Source organism: Panthera tigris, chromosome B2 (assembly GCF_018350195.1).
Source record: "Panthera tigris isolate Pti1 chromosome B2, P.tigris_Pti1_mat1.1, whole genome shotgun sequence".
In the NCBI taxonomy this organism is placed as follows: Eukaryota; Metazoa; Chordata; class Mammalia; order Carnivora; family Felidae; genus Panthera; species Panthera tigris.
In genome coordinates, this window is record NC_056664.1 from 22904646 (window position 1) to 22926387 (window position 21742).

The following is a 21742-nucleotide window of genomic DNA, read 5'->3' on the forward strand; positions in this document are numbered from 1 at the left end:
CATGGGAAACAACCCAGGAATGTTGGCTAGAGGTTCTCATAGGGTTAGGCACATGAGAATCACTGGGAGCATGTTAAAAAGCAGATTTCTAGATTCTGTTCTGAAAGATTCTGACTAGGTAGATCTAGGAGCGATAGAGGGCTATTAAAAAACAAAAACAAAAACAAAACAGAAGTAGTGAAGAAGGAAGATGTGGGATTCCGTGTAAGATGGCCTTACTTTTTCCAGTGATAAAATAAGGTTATTTGTTAAAGGCAAGGGGTGAAAGAGGCTGTGACACAGATCCAGGACTCCCAGTAAGAGACTGGACATTTGCAGAGGGGTTAATCAGTTCTGCTCTGCTAATGTTTTGTAAGGCACATTCCACATGGGAACAATGTTCAAGCAGGAAACAGGTGAATCTGGGGCTTAACATAGAATAAGGGTCTGCCTATATGGGTTGGCAGAAATGAGGGGGTATCGGTGAGAGAACAGTGGAGGCAGCTGACTGACCTCAGGCTCCATCTGGGCATGGAGGGGCAAGAAGTGAGGCCTGGGGGATGCAGGCAGAATGGCAGACTGAGCAAGAGTTGCAGGGTAGAGAGAAGGCCAAAGAGGGGGGGTGCTGGTAGAAATTCAGGGGGCAGAAGGGCAGAAGGACAGAGGATCGAGGCAAGAGAGGAGGTGCACAGAAAAGCCCAGCAGCTGGATGACCCGGGTGTGGCTGTGAAGTAAATCTGAGGCGGAAGTGCTTTTTACGTGATTCATAGAAGGCCAAGTGACTGTGGCATGCAAGCATTGCTCCTACGATGACGGAGAGAAAAACTCGGGTGGGGGTTGGAACCACCAGTTGATTGGGAGGGCAGTCAGATGATGGCAAGGGGAGTGGGAAGGGTGTTATTACCCGAGGGCTCCAGATTCAGCCACCTCTGAAAGTGCTGAGCAGGGAATTCGAATCAGGGTCTCAAGGAGCCCTCTTGTTAACTTCTGAGGCTTTGAGAGCAGGATTCCCTACATGCTTTCCTATATGATTCAACAGTCTTTCCCATATATTATCTATTATTATTTAATAGTTATGTAAGCACCTAAACCATTTTGAAATAAAGGTATTGTACCCACATGTCACAAAGCAGGCATGAATTAAATCAGACCAAAATGAAATCGACATGTTTATATTAATGCAGGCCTACCACAGGTAGTTTTATGCACTCTTATAGGCTCTCCTCTGATTACAATAAAACTAATTAGTCAATAAATAATGTTGGAGGCTCTACCTCATTTGTTCAGTGTCCAAGTTCAATTTACATACTAATGGCTGCATACTTGCCTTTAATAGATACAGTATGTGAAAGTAAGTATAATAAATGAATAACTGTTTAAGTGTAAAGTTAGCACATCTTCATGAGAAATCTGAAAAATCAAATAGACAGTGAATCTATTTATTTCTTCTATATTATGAACTAAAGCTAATCACTGGATGAGATGATAAATGAGAATTATTTCAGAGTGGCATAGCAATGAAGGTGCCTCTTCCATAAAGAAATGTGCAGAGGGGCGCCTGGGTGGCTTGGTCGGTTAAGCGTCCGACTTCGGCTCAGGTCATGATCTCACCGTCTGTGAGTTCGAGCCCCGTGTTGGGCTCTGTGCTGACTGCTCAGAGCCTGGAGCCTGTTTCAGATTCTGTGTCTCCCTCTCTCTCTACCCCTCCCCTGTTCATGCTCTGTCTCTGTCTCAAAAATAAATAAACGTTAAAAAAAAAAAAATTAAAAAAAAAAGACATGTGCAGAAACTGGTGCAAAGAACAGTTTATCCATGAGGCTTGATCTCTGTGGATTGGAATTGGAAAGGCCCAGCTGCCAGGGACGGTGCAAATGTGCTCCCTGATTCCAGGAGCCTGTCAACAGCCTTTCTTATCCTAGTTCTAGAATCTATTAAACAAGCAGGTTCTCCCCTTCAGCAACCACGTTGAGGCTCCATACCGAGACCACTTTCTCTGATGCCGAATTAGCCAAAATTAACAAAGTGTATTCTCCATTCTATCTTTTCTCTTTTAAAAGGTTAAGTGGCACAGGACAATTTTCTGTGTGGCACGTGTGCAGCTAACAAGGTAATAATTGGGCAATTGGGTAGGAAGGACAAAAAAACCCTAAAACTAGAAATCCTCAGTATCTGGGAAGAGGGCAACTGAATTACCTTTAAAAGATGCAAAAGTTATGGTAACACATTGCTAAAGAAGCAAACTAAAGTCCACAAAAGGAAAAAGGAGATGCTAGGGTTTTAATCATTCCACCGAAATTCAGAGGGTATACCATAATATTCCAGATTGCTGAAGCTTTAAACAAACAATGCAAGCCAACTTTAGATCTCCTCTCTTCTCATGTCCTCACATTTCCAACAAAATAAACACATTACAGAGATCTCCCAAGTAATTCAAATGTAGATGGAATTTATTAGAATATTTGATTCTAATTTCCTTTTCCTTTTCAATCTTTGGTCAAGAAAAAAATATTTTCTGCTTACCATACAGAAATATTACAGAAGTCTCCAAAAGCTGAAAACCACCATAATTTTTTTTCTTTGTGTGTATGTAATAATTTTATGCTGACCTTCCATGATATGAACATTTCTGTCACTGCCCTAAGCAAAGGTTCATGAGCCTGAAGCAGGAGAACTGTCCATATGCCCCAGCAGGCCCTCTTCTGTCCCTGTCCTGCCTCTGTTAATGTAGTCCTCTGGCCTGAAGGAAGAAGCTTCTTCACCTGTGGATTTGCTGGCCTTTGCATTCTGTCCTGAGCCAATTCCCCAGTGCCAACCCCGGTGCTTGCTTACCAAATTCATCTCACTTGGTAATGATGTGCACACCCATTGTGACCTGAGTATTACTAAAAATAGGTTTTTTTTTTTTTTTAAGTCAAGATAATAAGAAAATGTAGAGGCCACTTTTGGGAACCAACCTGAACAATGGAAACCTGAATAAGGTAGAAAGGCCACAGTGACTGACTTCAGCCCCCTGGCTGAATATAAACAGTCCCATTAGGTGACCCACCTCAAAATATCCATAAGCCCTAGGTGACTAGTGGGTTACTTACACTGGCCACAGGTACCAAAAAAGGAAAATTCCATTTCCCACACCTGCTCACTTTCCCCCTTTAACTATAGCTCCCAGCCACTACCCAGTGGCAGACAGTCTCTGCTTTTTGTCCTGCCCACCACTTCCTTGTGGTGTATTCAATAAACTTCCATCTGTTTTGTGGTGCTTAGGGTGAATTCTTTCACCAACCACACTGCTGGCTTCCGCTGGATCGGGGCACCCTACATTTGGTGGCCCCCATCCGATCAGGAGAGATCCCGCAGAAAATATTACAAAGGACTTTATGCCAATACATTTGAAGTTAGATGAAACAAATTTCTAGAAAAAAATACAATTTATCAAAACTGACACAAAATAAAACAAAATCTGAATAGCGTAAGAATTGTTAAGAAATTTAATCTGCAGTTAAAAACTTCCCACAAAGAAAACTCCAGGCCCGGATAACTTCACTGATAAACTGGATCAGACACGTAAGAAAGAAATAATGTCAATCTTCAAAATATTCTCTCAGAGAATAGAAAACAAACAAACAAACACAAAACAAAACACTTCCAAATTAGTTTTATGAGGATAGCATAATTTTAACACCAAAACCTGGTAAGAACGAAAACTGAAATCTATTTCATCCCTCAACACAAATTTAGAATCCTTAACAAATATTTGAAAATCAAATCCAGAAATCTATTAAAAAGACCATATATTCCAACCATATTCATTTCAGGACTAGAAGGCTTTAACATGGAAAAACACAATCACTATATGTCACTATATTAACAGAATAAAGCCAAAATATTATGAGATTGCTTTTCAATATATGGGTAAAATATAAATTTACATAATTCTAAACATTTGAAATATATATACATATCCCATTTATTGATAAATTTGTAGTCATTTATGATAAAAGCTCTTAGCAAACTCGAAATGGGAGGAAACCTCTTTTATTTGATAAAAGGGTTTACAAAAAAACTAAGCAGACCACTTTAAATAAATATACATTTCAAAACTTTTGAGATCATACACTGAATTTGGTTTTAGTTTTACATTACCATAGTTCATTTAGCTCAATCTCCCCAGTTCAGTCTACTCCAGTAAGAAACAAAGAATCACTCCTGCTAAAATGACTGTTTCAAAGTCCGTCAGCTAGCAAACTGCTTTTTGCATTTAGATTTACAAATCCCCTGGAATTCACTTTTTGATAATTAGGAACCTGGGGTCAAGTTCCATTTTTTCCATATGGACACTCAATTTTCTCTGTTCCACTTTGCACAAAAGGCTTCTCTGGTCTGTCTTTCCCACAGGGCACGTGTGTTTCTGGGCTCATCACTGCATTCTGGGGGCCTCTGTGTCCACCCTGCCTGAGTGCTACCCTCTCAATTACTGCAGCTTTTAAAAGAACTTGACATCAATGTCCATCAACTGATGAATGGATAAAGAAATTGTGGTTTATATACACAATGGAATACTAAGTGGCAATGAGAAAGAATGAAATATGGCCTTCTGTAGCAAGGTGGATGGAACTGGAGAGCGTTATGCTAAGTGAAATAAGTCATACAGAGAAAGACAGATACCATATGTTTTCACTTTTATGTGGATCCTGAGAAACTTAACAGAAGACCAAGGGGGAGGGGAAGGAAAAAACAAAAAAGGTTAGAGAGGAAGGGAGCCAAAACATAACAGACTGTTAAAAACTTACAGCAAAGTGAGGGTTGATGGGGGTGGGAGGGAAGGGAGGGTGGGTGATGGGTACTGAGGAGGTCACCTGTTGGGATGAGGACTGGGTGTTGTATGGAAACCAATTTGAAAAATAAATTTCATATTAAAAAAAATAAAAATAAAAAAATAAAAGAACTTGACATCAGATTAAGCAAAGGCTTCCACTTTGGTTATCTGGCCATTCCTGGTCCTCTGTATTTCTATATACCTTTTAGAATCCACTCATCAAATTTCTCATAAAATCTCTCTGAATTTCTACTTTTTAACTATTTTGGTCACTTAGTATGCATTTTGAAACAACCCTACAAACTGTTTTTGAATATACACATGTAACGTGAGAATGGTAAATATCAAACTGAAGTCAGGGGTCACCTCTGGGGAGGAGAGCAGGAAGGAGAATGTCATCGGGGAGGGCTAGGTGTTATCAACTGCATTTCTGATGCTTTCATTCTCTAAAAGAATCTGTGGTAAAACCTTAGCGCTTTTGAGGGAGGAAGGCTGCAGCTTAGCTGGGAACAGGGCACACAGTCACGTTATTAGCAAATCAAATCAAGAAATAGATGTATGTTTAGAATATTTTGTCTTTTTAAAAATAAATAAAAATAAATATAATACACTTACTTGGTTCTCAAAAAGCAGTTAACCTGGAGTTCAAAATCTGCCAAATGGGCTCTACAGGGGTCATGTATTTATCATTCAGTATCTTTCATAGTGAATCACGGCCTATAATTGTAATTTATAACTCTCACAGGGAGGCCCTTTAGAAAATAAATTCTTCCCTCATACTGAAAGAAAACATTTGATTCATTCCTCAGCCAAGTGAGAGAAAGAATAATTAAGCTATCTACTATATAAATTACTGCTTACTTTAACCATTCTTCATTTCCAAGATCACAAGATTACACATAACAAAATGCCAACATAAAGGCACAAAGTTTGAAAAGCTGTGCAGTAACGTGATCACAAAGTAATTCTCAATTCTCTATTTAAACACAGGCTGACTGTAAGTCCTAACATTTCAGATGAACCCAAATGTTCCTCTAACCCTTTGAGTAAAGGAGCAGAGCCCACCTCTAATTGCATCAGTGAAGTGACCTGTTTTTCCTATTGCGCAGGATGAAATAAATTAAAGACACAGAACAACCTCACTTACCTTCCTTGACTAAGAATTCAATAAGGTAAACTACTTGGATTTAATTTGGTTCCCAGAACATTAATATACATCTTGGGTTTTCCATTTGAATTGGCTCTAATCAACACTTGTTATGTTTCTGATAACTCTCAGGATCTCATTCCTAGGTTGAGTGGCTTTGAGGTTAGTATTTCAGCCCTTTTCCCCTTAGGCCAAGATAGTTAACATAGTTGGATATGCCATGGTGACCCTGATTTTCTATGCTCAATCTGAAATACAGCCACACATGCCCATGTGCCCCATCCAGTTGTTCTATGAAAAGTAGGCACAGCATGTTCTAGGCAAAAGGAACATTTCACATTTGACTTGGGATCAAACTCTAAAGGATGATTTCAAGCATTAGCCAGCTTAAGGTAGGCTATAGGCTGGAATAGCTTTTCTAGCTGCCTTATCATCCCATTTTATAAGTGACTGTTTATTCATAGAAATGCCTGTGGTAATAAGAGACAGCATTGCCTACGGGGCCTAATTGTACACATCTGGTATCACAGTTAGTGAAGTAATGCAGAAAAATAAGCCTTATTGACATGAGCTCAGTATAAATATCAGAAAACAACAAGTTGCCATCACAGACCACTCCAACTGCCTTGAAAATGAGGTGACAAGACTCTGCTAAGGACTTCTGGAAGACTTTTCCTCACACTTAAAAGGAAACAAAAGTGTTCTGTTTTCTGCTTCTGGACCTTGTTGTATGAGGGGAGGCTCCATGCTCCTGCCACCATCCTTCAAGTCTAAGGGGGAAAAAGCATTCAAGGTTCTAGAGCCCTGGCATCACTGAGGGATGCCTGCTGTTGTTCTTATTTTAACTACCCTGAGTTGGGTTTTTCTTGGTTGAAGCCAGAAGCATCCCTAATTCAATCTTGTAACAACCACTCCCTATATTCAGACCTGAGACAAAAAACCCATTGACCGACTCATCCTTGTTTAATTGACATGTTCTTTCTTTCTATGACAATTCCTTCAAAACTGTATTTGTTTCTGGTCTCTATTCTGATGATTTCCTCTTAAAACTATACATTTTTTGCCCCAACTTTATGAAGGTATAATTGACAAACCAAAATTATATACAATTAAGGTACACAATGTGATGGTTTGAAATATATATATGATATATATATATAATGAAATTTTTAATTTATATATTTATGTTTATATATATATAATGAAATATTTAGTAAAACTGTAACTTTTAACTTTATGATCCATCAACGATTAGTATTCAGTTTAGATGATTCTGTTTAGTACTAATGTACCCTTCAGTTTCCAGAGACAGAAATACCAAAACCTCCTCTAGTCAGTTAATTCCCAAAATATATTGCACATAATTTGTCAGATTTTATGGATGTTGGCAAGATTTAAAGTCTAATGTGCTGTCTATAAATAGGAAGTTCTTGTACATTTCCAAGGTTAATAGCCAAGAAAATGTAATATGGATATTGAATGTGTGTACATATAAAGGTCACATAACACACATCCTTCTAATCTACGCTATGAGAAAGCTGTGGAAGAAGACACTGATGGGCTCATTCTTTTTTTTCTTTTTAAGTGCCTCAAACAAACAAACAAAAAAAACTGTGGTAGCAATTTTTGAAATATGTAAGTGCATCACAAGACCCCTGCCTTAACGATAGCAAAAAAACAGTCAAAAATCCACAGGCCTCTGATGATAGAGGCTCCAATACAAACATGGGGCCACAGTCCAGAGGATTCCATAGACTGCAGGTCAATGAAACATCCTCACATCCCACGAGTAGGGTTATATAACACTAATGTTGCCAAAGCAAGCTAAAGATGGGAACTATGGGCAGGAAGGGTCAGGAATCACAAGGACTACAGCAGCTGCGCTGAGAATAGTGTTTCGTAGTAGTTACGGTAGTGGTGGTGATAATGTTGTTGGTGGTAAAAATATGAATAATAGTTAACCTGGATGAAACACTTACTATGTGATAGGCTCTGATATAAATGCTTTACGTATAAGCACTATATTCCCAAAACAAACTTGTCCATTCTCTTGCTCACTGCATCTCTCCTCATTTTGAGGTCAACGATGATTACAGAGCACATATAAAAGGTTCTATAGATGGTCAGGTCCCCCACTTCTTCATCTACCTCTATTATAGGCATAGCAAATATCACAATAAAGCAAGTCAAATGAACTTTTTGGTTTCCCAGTACCTACAAAAGTTATGTTTATGCTATACTGTAGCCTATTAAATGTGCAATAGCATTAGGTCTTAAAAAACAATGTATATGCCTAATTAAAAAATATTTTATTGCTAACCATCATCTGAGCTTTCCATGAATTGTAATCTTTTTGCTGGTGGAGGGTCTTGCCTTCATGTTGATGGCTGCTGATTGAACAGAGTGGTGGTTGCTGAAGGTGGGTGGCTGTGGCAATTTCTTAAAATAAGACATCAGTGAAGTTGGCCACATTGATTGACTCTTCCTTTCACAAACAGTTTCTCTGTAGCTTGTGATGCTATATAATAGCATTTTACACACAGAACTTCTTTCTGTGGAGTCCATCTTATTAAACCCTGTTTTATCAACTAAGTTTATGTAATATTCTGAATCCTTTGTTGTCATTTCAACAGTCCCCACAGCAGCTTGACCAGGAGTAGATGCCATCTCAAGAAACTATTTTCTTTGTTCATCCATAAGAAGGAACTCCTCACCTGTTCAAGTTTGAAAACAAGATTGCAACAATTCAGGCACATCTTCAGGCTCCACTTCTAATTCCAGTTCTCTGGCTCTTTCCACCCCATCTACAGTTACGTCTTCCACTGAAGTACTAAACCCCTCCAAAGTTATCTATAGGGGTGGGAATCAGCTTCTCCCAATGTTTTGTTCATGTTGATGCTTTGATCTTTTCCCATGAATCATGCATGCTCTTAATGGCATCTGGGATGGTGAATCCTTTCCAGAACACTTTTAATACAGTTTGCTCAGATCCATCAGAGGAATCACTGTTGCAGCTACAGCCTTACTAAATGTATTTTTTTTTAATTTATTTTTGAGAGAGAGAGAGAGAGAGAGCAAGTTGGAAAGGAGCAGAGAGAGAGGGGGAAAGAGGATCTGAAGCAGGTTCTGTGCTGACAGCCAAGAGCCTGATGGCAGGGCTTGAACTCACGAACTGTGAGATCATGACCTGAGCTGAAGTTGTACGCTTAACCAACTGAGGCACCCAAGTGCCCCACAAAATGTATTTCTTAAATAACAAGACTTGAAAGTCAAAATTAACCCTTGACCCATGAGTTGCAGAATGGATGCTGTGTTAGGAGGCATGAAGACAATATTAATCTCATCATATATCTCCATCACAGCTGTTGGGGGACCAGGTACATTGTCAATGAACAGGAATATTTTGAAAAAGATTTTTCTGAACAGTAGGTCTCAAGAGAGGTCTTAAAATATTCAGTAAACCATGTCGTAAACAGATGTGCTATCATCCAGGCTCTGGGTTTTTGGAACAGTAAATGAGCATCGGCTTCAACTTCAAGTCACCAGCTGCATTAGCCTGTAACAAGAAAGTCAGCTTGTATTTTGAAGCTTTGAAGGCAGGCACTGACTTCTCCTCTCTAGCTATTCAAGTCCTAGATGGCATCTTTCTCCAACAGAAGGCTGTTTGGTCTACACTGAAAATCTGTTGTGTAGTGCATCCACCTTCATTAATGATCTTAGCTAGATTCTCTGGATAGCTTGCTACAGCCTCTATGTTAGCACTTGCTGCTTTACAGTTTGCACTTTGATGTTATGGAGATGGTTTCTTTCCTTAAATCTCTGCTAGCTTCAAATCTTTCTTCTGCAGCTTCCTCACCTGGCTCAGCCTTCACAGAACTGAAGAGAGTCTGGATGCCCTGGATTCAGCTTTGGCTTCAGGGACTGTTGTGGCTGGTTACCTTTCATCTGGATTACTAAAACTTTCTCCATATCAGCAATCGGGTGGCTTTTGTTTCTTATTCATGTGTTCACGGGAGTAGCACTTTTAATTTCTTTCAAGAACTTTTCTTTGCATTCACAACTTGGCTAACTGTTTGGGGCTAGAGGCCTAGCGTTTGGCCTGTCTCAGCATTTGACATGCCTTCCTCACTAAGCTTCATCATTTGTAGCTTGATTTAAAGTGAGAGACATGTAACTCTTCTTTTTACTTGAACACACAGAGACCACTATAGGGTGATTAATTGGTCTGATTTCAATATTGTTGTATCTCAGGAAATAGGGAGGCCCAAGGAAAGGGAGATGGGAACCAGCTGGTTGGTGGAGCAGTCAGAACACACACTTTTTTTTATTAAGTTCACTGTCTTATACGGGCGCGGTTGGTGGTGCCCCAAAACATTTACATCAGTAACATCAAAGATCATTGATCAACAGATCACCTAAGGAATATAATGATAATGAAAAAGTTTGAAATACTGCAAGAATTACCCATATGTGACACAGAGACACAAAGTGAGCAAACGTTACTGGAAAAATGGAGTCAATAGACTTGTTCGACACAGGGTTGCCACAAAACTTTATTTTGTAAAATACTCCATACCTGTGATTTGCAATAAAATGCAGCACAAGAAGTGAGATATGCCTGCAGTTTCTTCTGGGATAAATATCCCTTTTTTAGAAAAAGAACAATAGTTATGTGTTTTCTGTATACATGTGAGATAGGAAAAAATGCACATGGAAATAGTGAAAAACTGTGAGATCCATTAATATCACCGCAGCACAACAAAGCTGATGGGATTCTCACAGCTGGATTTATTTGGGGACAGAATGAAGAAAGTCTGCATCCTCCTTCATTAAGTCTCTATAGACAACATTTATGATAATGACAGCAGAACTAGATCTAGGAGCTAGTCCAAGCCATGGAGATTAGCACGTAATCACAGGCTCAAGTCCTAATACAATTCTGGAGAGACATGGAGGGATTTCAAGAATTAAACTAGGAAAAAAGGATTAAAAAAAAAAAAAAGGAAGAAGAAAATTTTAGCCTCCACATGCATTGGTCAGTGTCAGCAAAATTCTACATGTTCCATTATAGTACTTCTATATTATTTTATTATTATCTTTGATAATTCTGTCTCTTCTTCCAGACTATAAACAACTTGATGTCAGAAACTGTCAATTTCATCTTACTGATTCCAGAATAGTGTTTTGGTCTAGGGACAACAGAGTTCACTAGTTCAGTATCAGGAGCTCGCTGGAGTCCACTGCAGACAAAATCCTAGCTCAGTCACTTACTACTAGAGTCCTTATGGTTGAGTTACTTGGTGGTTCCAAGCCTCAGTTTCATCACCTATAAAATCAGTTTATAGTACTCACCCCATTAGATTGTGTTAATGAAAGTTATAAAATCAGCAAAATATTTAGTCCAGTGGCCTGTACACAGCACTCAACAAATGGCAAGTATTATAAGCTATTTAACGAATTAATGTACAACATGTGGGCCACTGAACTATGATTGCTGGAAGACATCAATAAGGGAAAATGGCCAACCCTAGCCTTTAGAAACTACCAGTCTTCATATAACCCAGCATCCCCTGCTGATGCTTGGCACTACAGGGAGAGCAAGGACAAACTGTGACACACTTTCCCTCAGGTGTCTATCCATGATTGACCTCACAGATGACCTTCACAGTCAAGGTCCTGCTGATGCCTGCACCACATTTTGTGTACATCCAGCCTCATCCTTCACATCTTGGATTGTATGTTTTCTAATTTAAGTACTGACAGCTTCTCTTCATAAATTACTTAAAGTACACAAACACATCTCTGACTAGAGCATGGTTTAAATACACATTTAAACCATGTGAGATTATTTATACAGTCTCCTCTCATTGACAAATACAATGAATGAATGAATGAATGAATGAGAGGAGATAGAAAGGAAGAAAGGAGGGAGGAAAGACAGAAGGGAAGAGAAAAAAGAAAGGAAGGGAAGGGGAGGGAAGGGAAGGTAGGAAGGAAGGAAGAGAAGAAAAAAGAAGGCAAAGAAGAAGGCAGGAAGACCTCTGGCAGGTCATAAAAACAAAAGTGTTACAGTACTGCACCTGAAATTTATGGTAACAAAATCAAAGGCAAGAAGAAGAGTTTCAAGTTTTGTGCAAAGGAATCATAATTTGTTGTAATAGTTATACTAAACAGAAATTTAGAATGCATCAGAGGAGGAAGTGAGTTTAATCACCTGGTCAGACTATCTTACTTTATTATCTCATTTTACTGATGAGGCAGCTGAGGCTCTGACAAGTAAGATGACTTTGCCCATCATTACGCAGCTGCAGAATGTGGTCCATGGATCAACAGCATCGGCATCGTCTGGTAATTTGCTAGAAATGCAGACTCTCAGGCTCCATGTTAGCCATACTAAATCAGAATCTGCGCTTTAATAAGTTCCTTGGGTGATTCATCTGAACATTGAAGTTTGAGAAGCATTAACACAAGCAGCTTGTGTTACTAGTAAGTTACTAGTAAGTTAATAACCTGGATGATTTACTCAATGCTTTATTTTTCTATAAACTATACACCAATCTTTGGATCTGTTAGAAAAATTTAAATCTTTTAGCTGTGAAGAATCAACCTATGGATTTTACACTCAGGATAGAACTTTGGGAAACGGTTCTTCGAAGCCCTGAATAAACATGTGCTAACACATAACACACAGTGACCACTTGGCTACTGTTTCCTCATCTGTCAAGTGGAAAGAACAACAGTACCTAAACTCAGAAGGTTATTAAGAGGACTAAACGAAGGCATGTTAAGTCTTTAGAATAACGGACACAGAGTAAGGCCTCAATGACTGTTAAGCATGGAGTGTGATTGTTGTTAGCTCTTACATAGGGTACATAGGGTGTAGTGCAGTAGGCTTGCACACCGCAGCCCATGATTCTCACCTGTTCTGGCTGCAATGACACGTGTATGAAGTACTATTCAGGATTACGAATAAGTATAGCCTGTGCCCACAAAAGAGAGCCGATAAAACTCCTTAATGGGGTGAAAACATGACAACCAACATTGCTGAAACTTGGCTTGCTGACTTTTCCACTCAGTGCACTGAAGTGGCAAATTTCACCTAGAGGCATTGGCAGGTGTACACACAACCAGTGCCCAGATGCCAGAGTCAGCCCAGCAAGGGGAGCTGGAGTGTGGGACAGAGATCTCTTGTGCAGAATGAGACGACACTTGTATGATAAAACCACCAGCTTGTTCATCCACGTTATTTCAAGCACCGATCCAGGTTGGGGACAGAGAGCCGCAACAGACAAAGCAGGTAACTCAAACCACGTAAAATGGAAACCAAAAATCAAAATCACATTATAACCCGCGTTTCTTACTTACTAGACACACACAATGGTGTGAAGGTATTCAGGAAAGAGTGGCATAGAGGGGGTCTTGGGGTGATACAAATCAGACCGTTGTTAGTCCCTAGAAGAGAGCCATCATGGTGAGATGGATAGATGGATTTATAAGACTATGCAGAGGAAGATGCCAGAGAAGCTGAGAGCCTAAAACATAATCTTGGATGGCCTCAAGGGAGATGAAAGAAAAGGAATTTCTGTCACCTTCCTTCCAGCCCTCCACAATACAATTCCCAAATGGCTCCCAGGTTTCCCAGCCAGAGAAGCCACGTACTCAATAGCTGCCAGCAGACCTTCCCCCGCCACATTCCTCCCCTCCCCTCGGAGAAGAGTCTTGCACAGTATTATGATCATGTTAAATATTCTTCTGAAGACAGACCAAAAATATTAAGTGACAAAATGAGTCTCATTCCTTGCATATATATGAACATGACTGTTCCACACCAATAGGTAAAAACTGCTAACACTCAGGTACTGTCTGCATCACACTTATCTAAACACAAAATCTGCTCTATCATACCTTCCATGATGAAAATGGGATACATAAAGGTATACATGGTAAGTTGAATAATGGCTCCTCAAAGATGCCCACGTCCCAATCCCTGGAACCCGGGAACATGTTACCTTACATTCAAAAAGAACTTTACAGGGGCTCCTGGGTGGCTCAGTCAATTAAACATCTGACTCTCAAGCATAAGAGACTCTTAAAAACTGAGAACAAACTGAGGGTTGATGGGGGGTGGGAGGGAGGGGAGGTGGGTGATGGGTATTGAGGAGGGTACCTTTTGGGATGAGCACTGGGTGTTGTATGGAAACCAATTTGACAATAAATTTTATATATTGGAAAAATAAATAAATAAATAAACATCTGACTCTTGATGTCGGTTCAGGTCAATGATCTCACAGTTTGGGGGTTCGAGCCCCACATCGGGTTCTGTGCTGACAGGGCAGAACGTGTTTGGGATTCTCTTTCTCCCCCTGTCTGTCCTTCCCCTGTGCGTGCTCTGTTTCTCTCTCTCTCAAAATAAATAAACAAACATGAAAAAAAAAAAGAACTTTACAGATGTGATTAAGAAAGGATCTTGGGTGTGGAAATTATCTTAAATGATCTTGGTAGACTCCATGTAATCACAAGGGTCCTTTTCTTTTCTTGTAAGAGGAAGACAAAATTTCAGAGGTGATGTGACCAGAGAGGGAAGGAGAGGGGAAAAGGCAATGTGGGAGGAAACCATGATCCAAGAATAAGAACAGCCCTATAAACTTTCACAGGCAAGGAAACAGATTCCCTCCCACCTTGAGCCACCAGAAGGAACCAGCCCCACTGACACCTTTGTTTCAGCCCAATCTCAGACTGGTTCTGCATTTCTGACCTCTGGAACTAAGAAAGGACACTGTTTTAAGCTGCTAGATTTGTGGTAATTCATTGTGACAGCAATAGGGAGCTAACACAGAATATAATCAATAAATACTAATTATAAGTGAATAATTAGGAAATAGCTCTCTGTGATCTATAATTTACAAAGTATTTTATATTTTTCAGTGATCAAATCCTAGCTGCTCATCAGAAATTCTTAAGTTTATTACACAAAGACAGCCATTTATGTTATATAATAGTGCAAGTATGCATACATTGATTTTAAAATCTGAAAGCAAAAGAAATTACAAAAAATGACATGTAATACAAGAAACCCATAGTCTATTCCTGGATATCTTGGTGTCTCCTAACAGATGACAGTTAAAGTGCACTTAAGATTGGACCTAAACCACTCACTTATGGTAGCATCTGTGTTAGTCACCTGTGTGCGTCCCTCCAGTGTTGGGCACACTGCTCTGTACAGTGTTGGCTGGTGTTCCATCAATATTTGCCAATTAAATAAATGACTGAAAAAATGAAAATATGAATGAGAAAAACTTACACCCTTAGCCAGGTTTTACTTTTGATCATTCAGATGGAGCTTTATTCCAAATTAACCTAGAAGGACTTGGTGCTAGAATAAAAAAAAAAAAAAAAAAAAAAAAAACAGCTTCCTTAAAAAAAAAATAGGATTTTTTTAAAAAGCCATTAAAGATGGAGTCAAAATGTAAATAAATTATAGGAGATTTTCCAGTTCTGGTTAGGAGGCAAAAGGTCACAGAAAACCATAGGCCCCACTATAGCGATGAGAAAACAATAACTTTAGAGATCTTATTTGTCATACAAGATATTGAGGAGATCTGGACACAAGTCTAATCGAACAGACTGCCTTCTACTGTCCTACTGTCTGGGGGACAGACATTGATGGATACTTTCCCTACTGGTGCATGAGTGGGCAGAACTAGCCTGCTTTTGGTAAAAAAACCTTGCTGGAATAAGGAATAATGAGCCAAACTCTTCTCAGCCAAGCATTGGTGGGTGTGGCAGACTGGAAAGTGGGGGAATGGCTAGCTAGCTCTCACTGCCAGCCAATCCTCATTCATAATACTTTTGCTTGGCAGCTACTAGTGGGTAGAAGCTGGCAACTGGTGGAAAGTAGAGAGATCACATCTCATGTGCATAGATCCCAAAGTCTGCTGCAGGGCCAGATCTCACCACCAAGGGGATGGCAGATGTGAAATGCGGTTCAACTCCTGATTAGAACGAAGAGATCTGGCCTACACACCTTAGCTGCCTGACAGGGGAAAGGACAAGGCTTGCTGAGGACATATACTACCTATTTCGGTTTCTTTGTTCTTTTATATACAATATAAAAGTGAGACACATGAAAAAGCAGGAAAAATGTGACCCATAACTAAGAAGAAAAAAAAAAATAAAAGGAGAACAACAGGTAACAAAATGGTTGGAATTAAAAAGACAAAAATAACTACTACATGACGATGCTAAAGAATTTAAGGTAAAATGTACAAAATGGGTGAGAAGACGAAGAATCCTCCAGAGTAATAAAAACTCTAAAAAAGAAGCAAATAGAAATTGTAGAACTGGTAAGTACAATATGAATTCATTGGAGGGGCTTAATGGTTAAGTGGACAAGATAGAAAAGGCTGGTAAATCCAAAGATAAGGGAATAAAAACTATCCAAAATAAAGCACAGAGTGAAAAAAAACCAATAATAAAAAACACACCCTGAGAATCAAAGTACTAAGGCATAACTTCAAACGGTCTGACACACATGTAGTTGCAGCCTGAAAAGAAAAGAAAGAACAGAGTATAATTGTTGGAAAAGATATTAGATGAGGGTTTCAAAGATGGTTGAAAAGACATTAAATCCAACACAGTGAAACTCTAAGCTGTAAAACAGAAAATCATATACAGGGCAAACCACTGAAAACCAGAGTAAAAGGATAAGACAATGAAATGACCTGTTTCAAGAGCTGAAAGGAAAATACATGCAAACACCCACACGCGCGCATGCACGTGTGCATACAAACTGGCAACCTAGACACCTATAATCAAAGAAAATATTCCTAAAAAGTAAAAATGAAATAAAGGCATTTCCAAACAACCAAACTGAGCACATTCATGCTGCATTACAGGAAAATATTTAAGGAAGTTCTCCAGACCGAAGGGAAATGATCACAGAGAAAAACCAAGATCGGCAGAAAGGAATGATCAGTGGGGTAAGTATCAAGGGAGATATAAAACAATATCGTTTTAAATCTCTTTAAAAAGACAACTGGCTATTTGAAGCAAACAGAGCAACTACTGTGGGATTATAATACATGGAGAAATAAAATAACAATAATAATATAAAAATCAGGGGAGTAAAAAAATGACACTGTTGAAGGATATTTAATGTCTCATGAAGTTGTGTAATAGCTACTGATGGTAAAGGGTGATGCATTAATTATGTATATCGTAATCTAGAACAGCCACTTAAAAATAATACAAAATGGTGAAACTAAATAATAACAGGAGTAATAAAATGGAATGTAAAAACAAACAAACCAAAAAACACAAACTCTCAGTTTCCAAATAAAGAAATGAAGAAAAGAAGGGGGAAATGAGGGAAGAAATAAAAAATGACAGAATTAAGCCCAAGAATATCCCATGTAATTATAGTAACTGTAAGATGTATTCAACACTCCAATGAAATAAAAAGGCCCAGTTCTACACAACGTTCAAGAGACACTTTTAAGAACATAGAGTGAAAATACAAGGATGAAAAAGACACACATGACAAACACTAATCACAAGAAAGCCAGTGTGTCTATACTAGTATCAGAAAAACTGAACTTTAAGATGGCTATTTCATAATGATTAAAATGGTCATTAACAAAGCCCAAAGTTGGTTCTGTGCTCAGACTAAAAGCTTCGTAAATCTTTTTTTTCTTCCGTATACAGCTTCCGATGGTTCATGAATTCCTGTGTTTATGGACCTCTATTTAAAACTTCTTTTCAAATGCACATTATTTTTTTTTTTTTTTAACGTTTATTCATTTTTGAGAGACAGAGAGAGACAGAGCATGAGCGGGGAAGGGGCAGAGAGAAGGAGACACAAAATCCGAAGCAGGCTCCAGGCTCTGAGCTGTCAGCACAGAGCCCAATGCGGGGCTTGAACTCACGAACTGTGAGATCATGACCTGAGCCAAAGTCGGACGCTCAACCGACTGGGCTACCCAGGCGCCCCACAAATTCACATTATTTTTAAATTCAACAAGTTTCTTTTCAAGTGCATGACTCCTTCAATTCTTGAAAATCATTATTATAATTAATAATTGATTCTTACAAGTCATGTTACCTGAAATTTCACCTTCTGGTTGATATCTGACACGCGGAACTGCTTCAGGAAACGCTCATCCTCACTCCAGAAGAGGCGGATATCAGGGATGTCATAGAGGATCATGGCCAGTCTTTCCAATCCCAGGCCAAAAGCCCAACCGATCTGATCTTGAGCACCAGCTACAATTAGGAAAGCAAAACACAACTGATTTAAAAAATATGAAGACTACAGGGTGCCTGGGTGGTTCAGTCGGTTGAGTGTCCAACTCTTGGTTTCGGCTCAGGTCATTGTCTTGTGGTTGTGGGGTCAAGTCCCGCATCAAGCTTCATGCTGAGCATGGAGCCTACGTAAGATCTCTCCCTCTGCCCCGTTCCCCTGCTCACGAACTCTCTATCTCTAAAACAAACAAACAAACAAACAAAACATTTTTTTTAAATATATAAAGACTTCACAGGTGCATCCTACTTTCCTACTTGTGGGTAAATAACCAGTAACACTGGTTGTGAGCCTACTAGCAGGTAAGGCACTGGGGAGAGACATCCATAAGCCCATCCATAAGTTTTACATTTCTTGCGCTCCCCACATTCCTCACTTCCCTGCCTGAGGCACTCTGGAGTCACACTGCCTCCAATGTTGCCTTTCATTTTTTATTATATTCCAAGCACTTTAAGCCCGCCTTCCTGCCTCTGAAAAACAATTTTCCTGTAATCTTTATTTGCCCTGATTCAAATTTAGCCTACTATGTGTAGAGAGAGAGAAAAAAGATGGTCTCTGTCCCTATGTGGCTTACTAAATGGGTGGGTATGTTGGAAGTGTGCCATAACGGACTGTTAATATTCAGAAAAATCCCTCAATTTTGTTAAAACAACTTTTACCCTTAGTAAGAGCTACCTCAATAATGGATGGAGATCAAGCAAGCCAAGGTGGAACGTTTATTTAGTACCACTCAATCCAAAGGTAAAGTGTGTTGTTCACAGTACAGCAATGCTATGAACTCAAAGGGTTTATTTCACTTACCTGAAGCAGACTAAGACCAAAGACATAGACCTGCTGTGTGAAGAAGGCAAGAGAGCAAGTCATACTACTTGAAAAGCTTATGGAAAGGGCTCATGAAAGGAACATAATTTCAACTGGACACTAAGGGTGTCTGGATCCTGGGCAGGCTGCAATGGCCTCAAGATTTTACTCCCGTCATACATGCCCTGTGTAAATCTCTCCCTTTGAGTGCGGTGGCCCTGGGAACAGAATGGGATTTCAGCCCTGTGATTAGTTACTTTATATTGAAGTTCATCTGAGCAAACCAGAGAGACTCTCCTGCTGGCCCAGGAAAAGTGAGCTGACACGCAGCGAGAGGGCCACGTGGCTAGGACCTGAGGGAGGCCTCTAAAAGTTGGGGGAAGCCCTGGCTGTCAGCAATAAGTGGGACCCTAATTCCTACAATCATAAGGAAATGAATTCTCCCAACAGGGTGAATGGGCTGAGAGGAGGACCAGAACTCCAGAAGAGCACATAGCCGTGCTGACCCCTTGATTTCTACCTGTGAAGACACTGAGCAGAGGCCCCAGCCAACCTGTGCCTGGACTTCTGATGCAAGGAAACTGACATAATAAATTTGTGTGGTTTTAATCTAATAAGTATGACATTAATTTGTTACCAGGCAAAAAATAAAAAAACAAGCAAACAATAACAACAAAAAACCCCACAAAACTAATACACATCCAAAATGTGGAGAAAGGTAAAAGAAAATTCCAGACTGAAGGAACGTCTTCAAATAGCAGAGGGGTAGCAGTGTAGCACAGAAGCGTTAGGAGTGCATTATGGAAACACAGAAGGTTTGAGGCAGATAGGACATTGCAGAAAGGATCCATTTCTGGCTAGGTGCTCCCACCACCATCATTTATAAATAAAACAACAAGGATAAATGTGTAAAAGAAGCCAGGCAGAAGTATGAGCCTTTTCAAATGGTTTGTTTAAAAGCTGAATGAATTAAAATAATCAAAATGAGATCACAAAAGAAAAAGATACTAAGAGAGAAAATGGATCAGTAGCGAAAGGGAAGATGTATGAGAAAGAAAAGCCAGTGGTTCGCTGAGTACACCTGTTCCTGAACAAAAATGAACACTCAGGTGAGATAGAGGGAAGTGGGGTATTCAATCTCACAGACAGTGGGATCATGAACATTATGCACAACCCCTGACCCAGTGGTCACATGCCTAAGAGAGCAATTGAAGAGTGAGGCAAAATAGTTTAGAATAATTCATACTGATTCATGAGACTTGAAAAATAGGTTGGTGACTAATTAAAGACATGAAATTTAATATAACCATGATAGACTTTTAAAATCTACTTAAAGAAGAATTTTTATTTCCTTAAGTTTTTATTTATTTATTTTGAGAGACAGAGAGAGAGCGAGCATGAGCAGAGGAGGGAGAGAGAGAGAGTCCCAAGGAGGCATCACACTGTCAGTGCAGAGTCTGATACAGGGCTTGAACTCATGAACTGTGAGATCATGACCTGAGCCTAAATCAGGAGTCAGATGTTCAACCAACTGAGCCACTCAGGCGCCCCAAGAATTTTTATTTTTTTAAAATGAAAGAAAAAATGGCAGTCCTGCTGATGTGGTTCCAGTACATTCTGCATCGTGTGGTTCCACTGTCCTCATTCATTGGGGGGTTACACTAGGTATTCTTACAATTTGGAAACAACATATACATGTAAAGATCCTTAAGAATGTTCATACTTATTATTATTATGATTCTACTCAGGAATTGATCCTAAAGAAATAATTCAACAAAAGAAAAATATAAATGAAAGAAGATATTCAGCAGTATTACTTTATAAGAGCAAAAACATGGAAACAACCTAAGTGGCCCAAATTAGGGAATGGCTTACAAAATATACTGCATTTTAATGAAATCATTAAAAATTGTAATTATAAAATACAGATTTATTGAGTGACAGACTATAAGAAATTATGAAAAATATTTATGATAACATGAATATGTACTGTGATACCACTATTTAATATAGGTCCAAGTGAGGGTTGTAATGTGAAAAAACAAAAAACAAAACATGATGTTCAAGAATTATAATGGGTAATAGTTTTAAAACTTCAAAACATTTTCCTATAATTGTTAGTTGTTTCAAGTAAAAAAATAATAATAAATATAGGTAGCAAGGTTAATGCTGCTTTGTGACTGAGGCTTTTTCTTTAATCTTTTCAATTTTATTATCATTCTTTTAGATATAACCAACCACCTAGAGCCTAATATCTGTAACTGAATAAGGAGTAACAGATATTTCTTACTATACAGTAACTACTGCTTATTTAGGGTATTTGACTTTATTTAATATCTAGTAATTTTTTTAGTGTGTTATGCTCCTTTCATCTGTTACCCTCAGTTCCCCATCCCCTGAAACTGTTTCTAAAGCAAAAACACGAATAGAGCCCCTAAAAGTAGGTAAGAAAATAAGCAACAATCTAATTTTTAAAGTTGAAAAAAATTAATTTATATTTGAGAGAGAGACAGAGTATGAGCAGGGGAAGGGCAGAGAGAGAGAAGGGAGACACAGAATCCAAAGCAGGCTCCAACCTGTCAGCACAGAGCCTGATGCAGGGCTTGAACTCATGAACCGCAAGATCATGACCTGAGCCAAAGTCAGATGTTCAAGTGACTGAGCCACCCAGGCGCCCCTTCTAATTTTTTAAATGGACCAAGAA

General features: G+C 39.1%; 1 protein-coding gene across 28 annotated transcripts in view; it reads right to left on the reverse strand.

The window, feature by feature from the left end:
• Positions 1-21742, reverse strand: part of FARS2 (phenylalanyl-tRNA synthetase 2, mitochondrial) — a 532053-nt gene that overhangs the window by 188699 nt on the left and 321612 nt on the right. For all 28 annotated transcript variants that reach the window (XR_006217506.1, XR_006217507.1, XR_006217508.1 and 25 more), the window contains one exon: positions 18040-18200. Coding sequence is in view for 22 of the 28 variants with exons in the window: in XM_042985806.1 (XP_042841740.1) it covers positions 18040-18200 (161 nt within the window). In the remaining 6 variants the exon portion in view is untranslated. The remainder of the gene's footprint in view (positions 1-18039; positions 18201-21742) is intronic.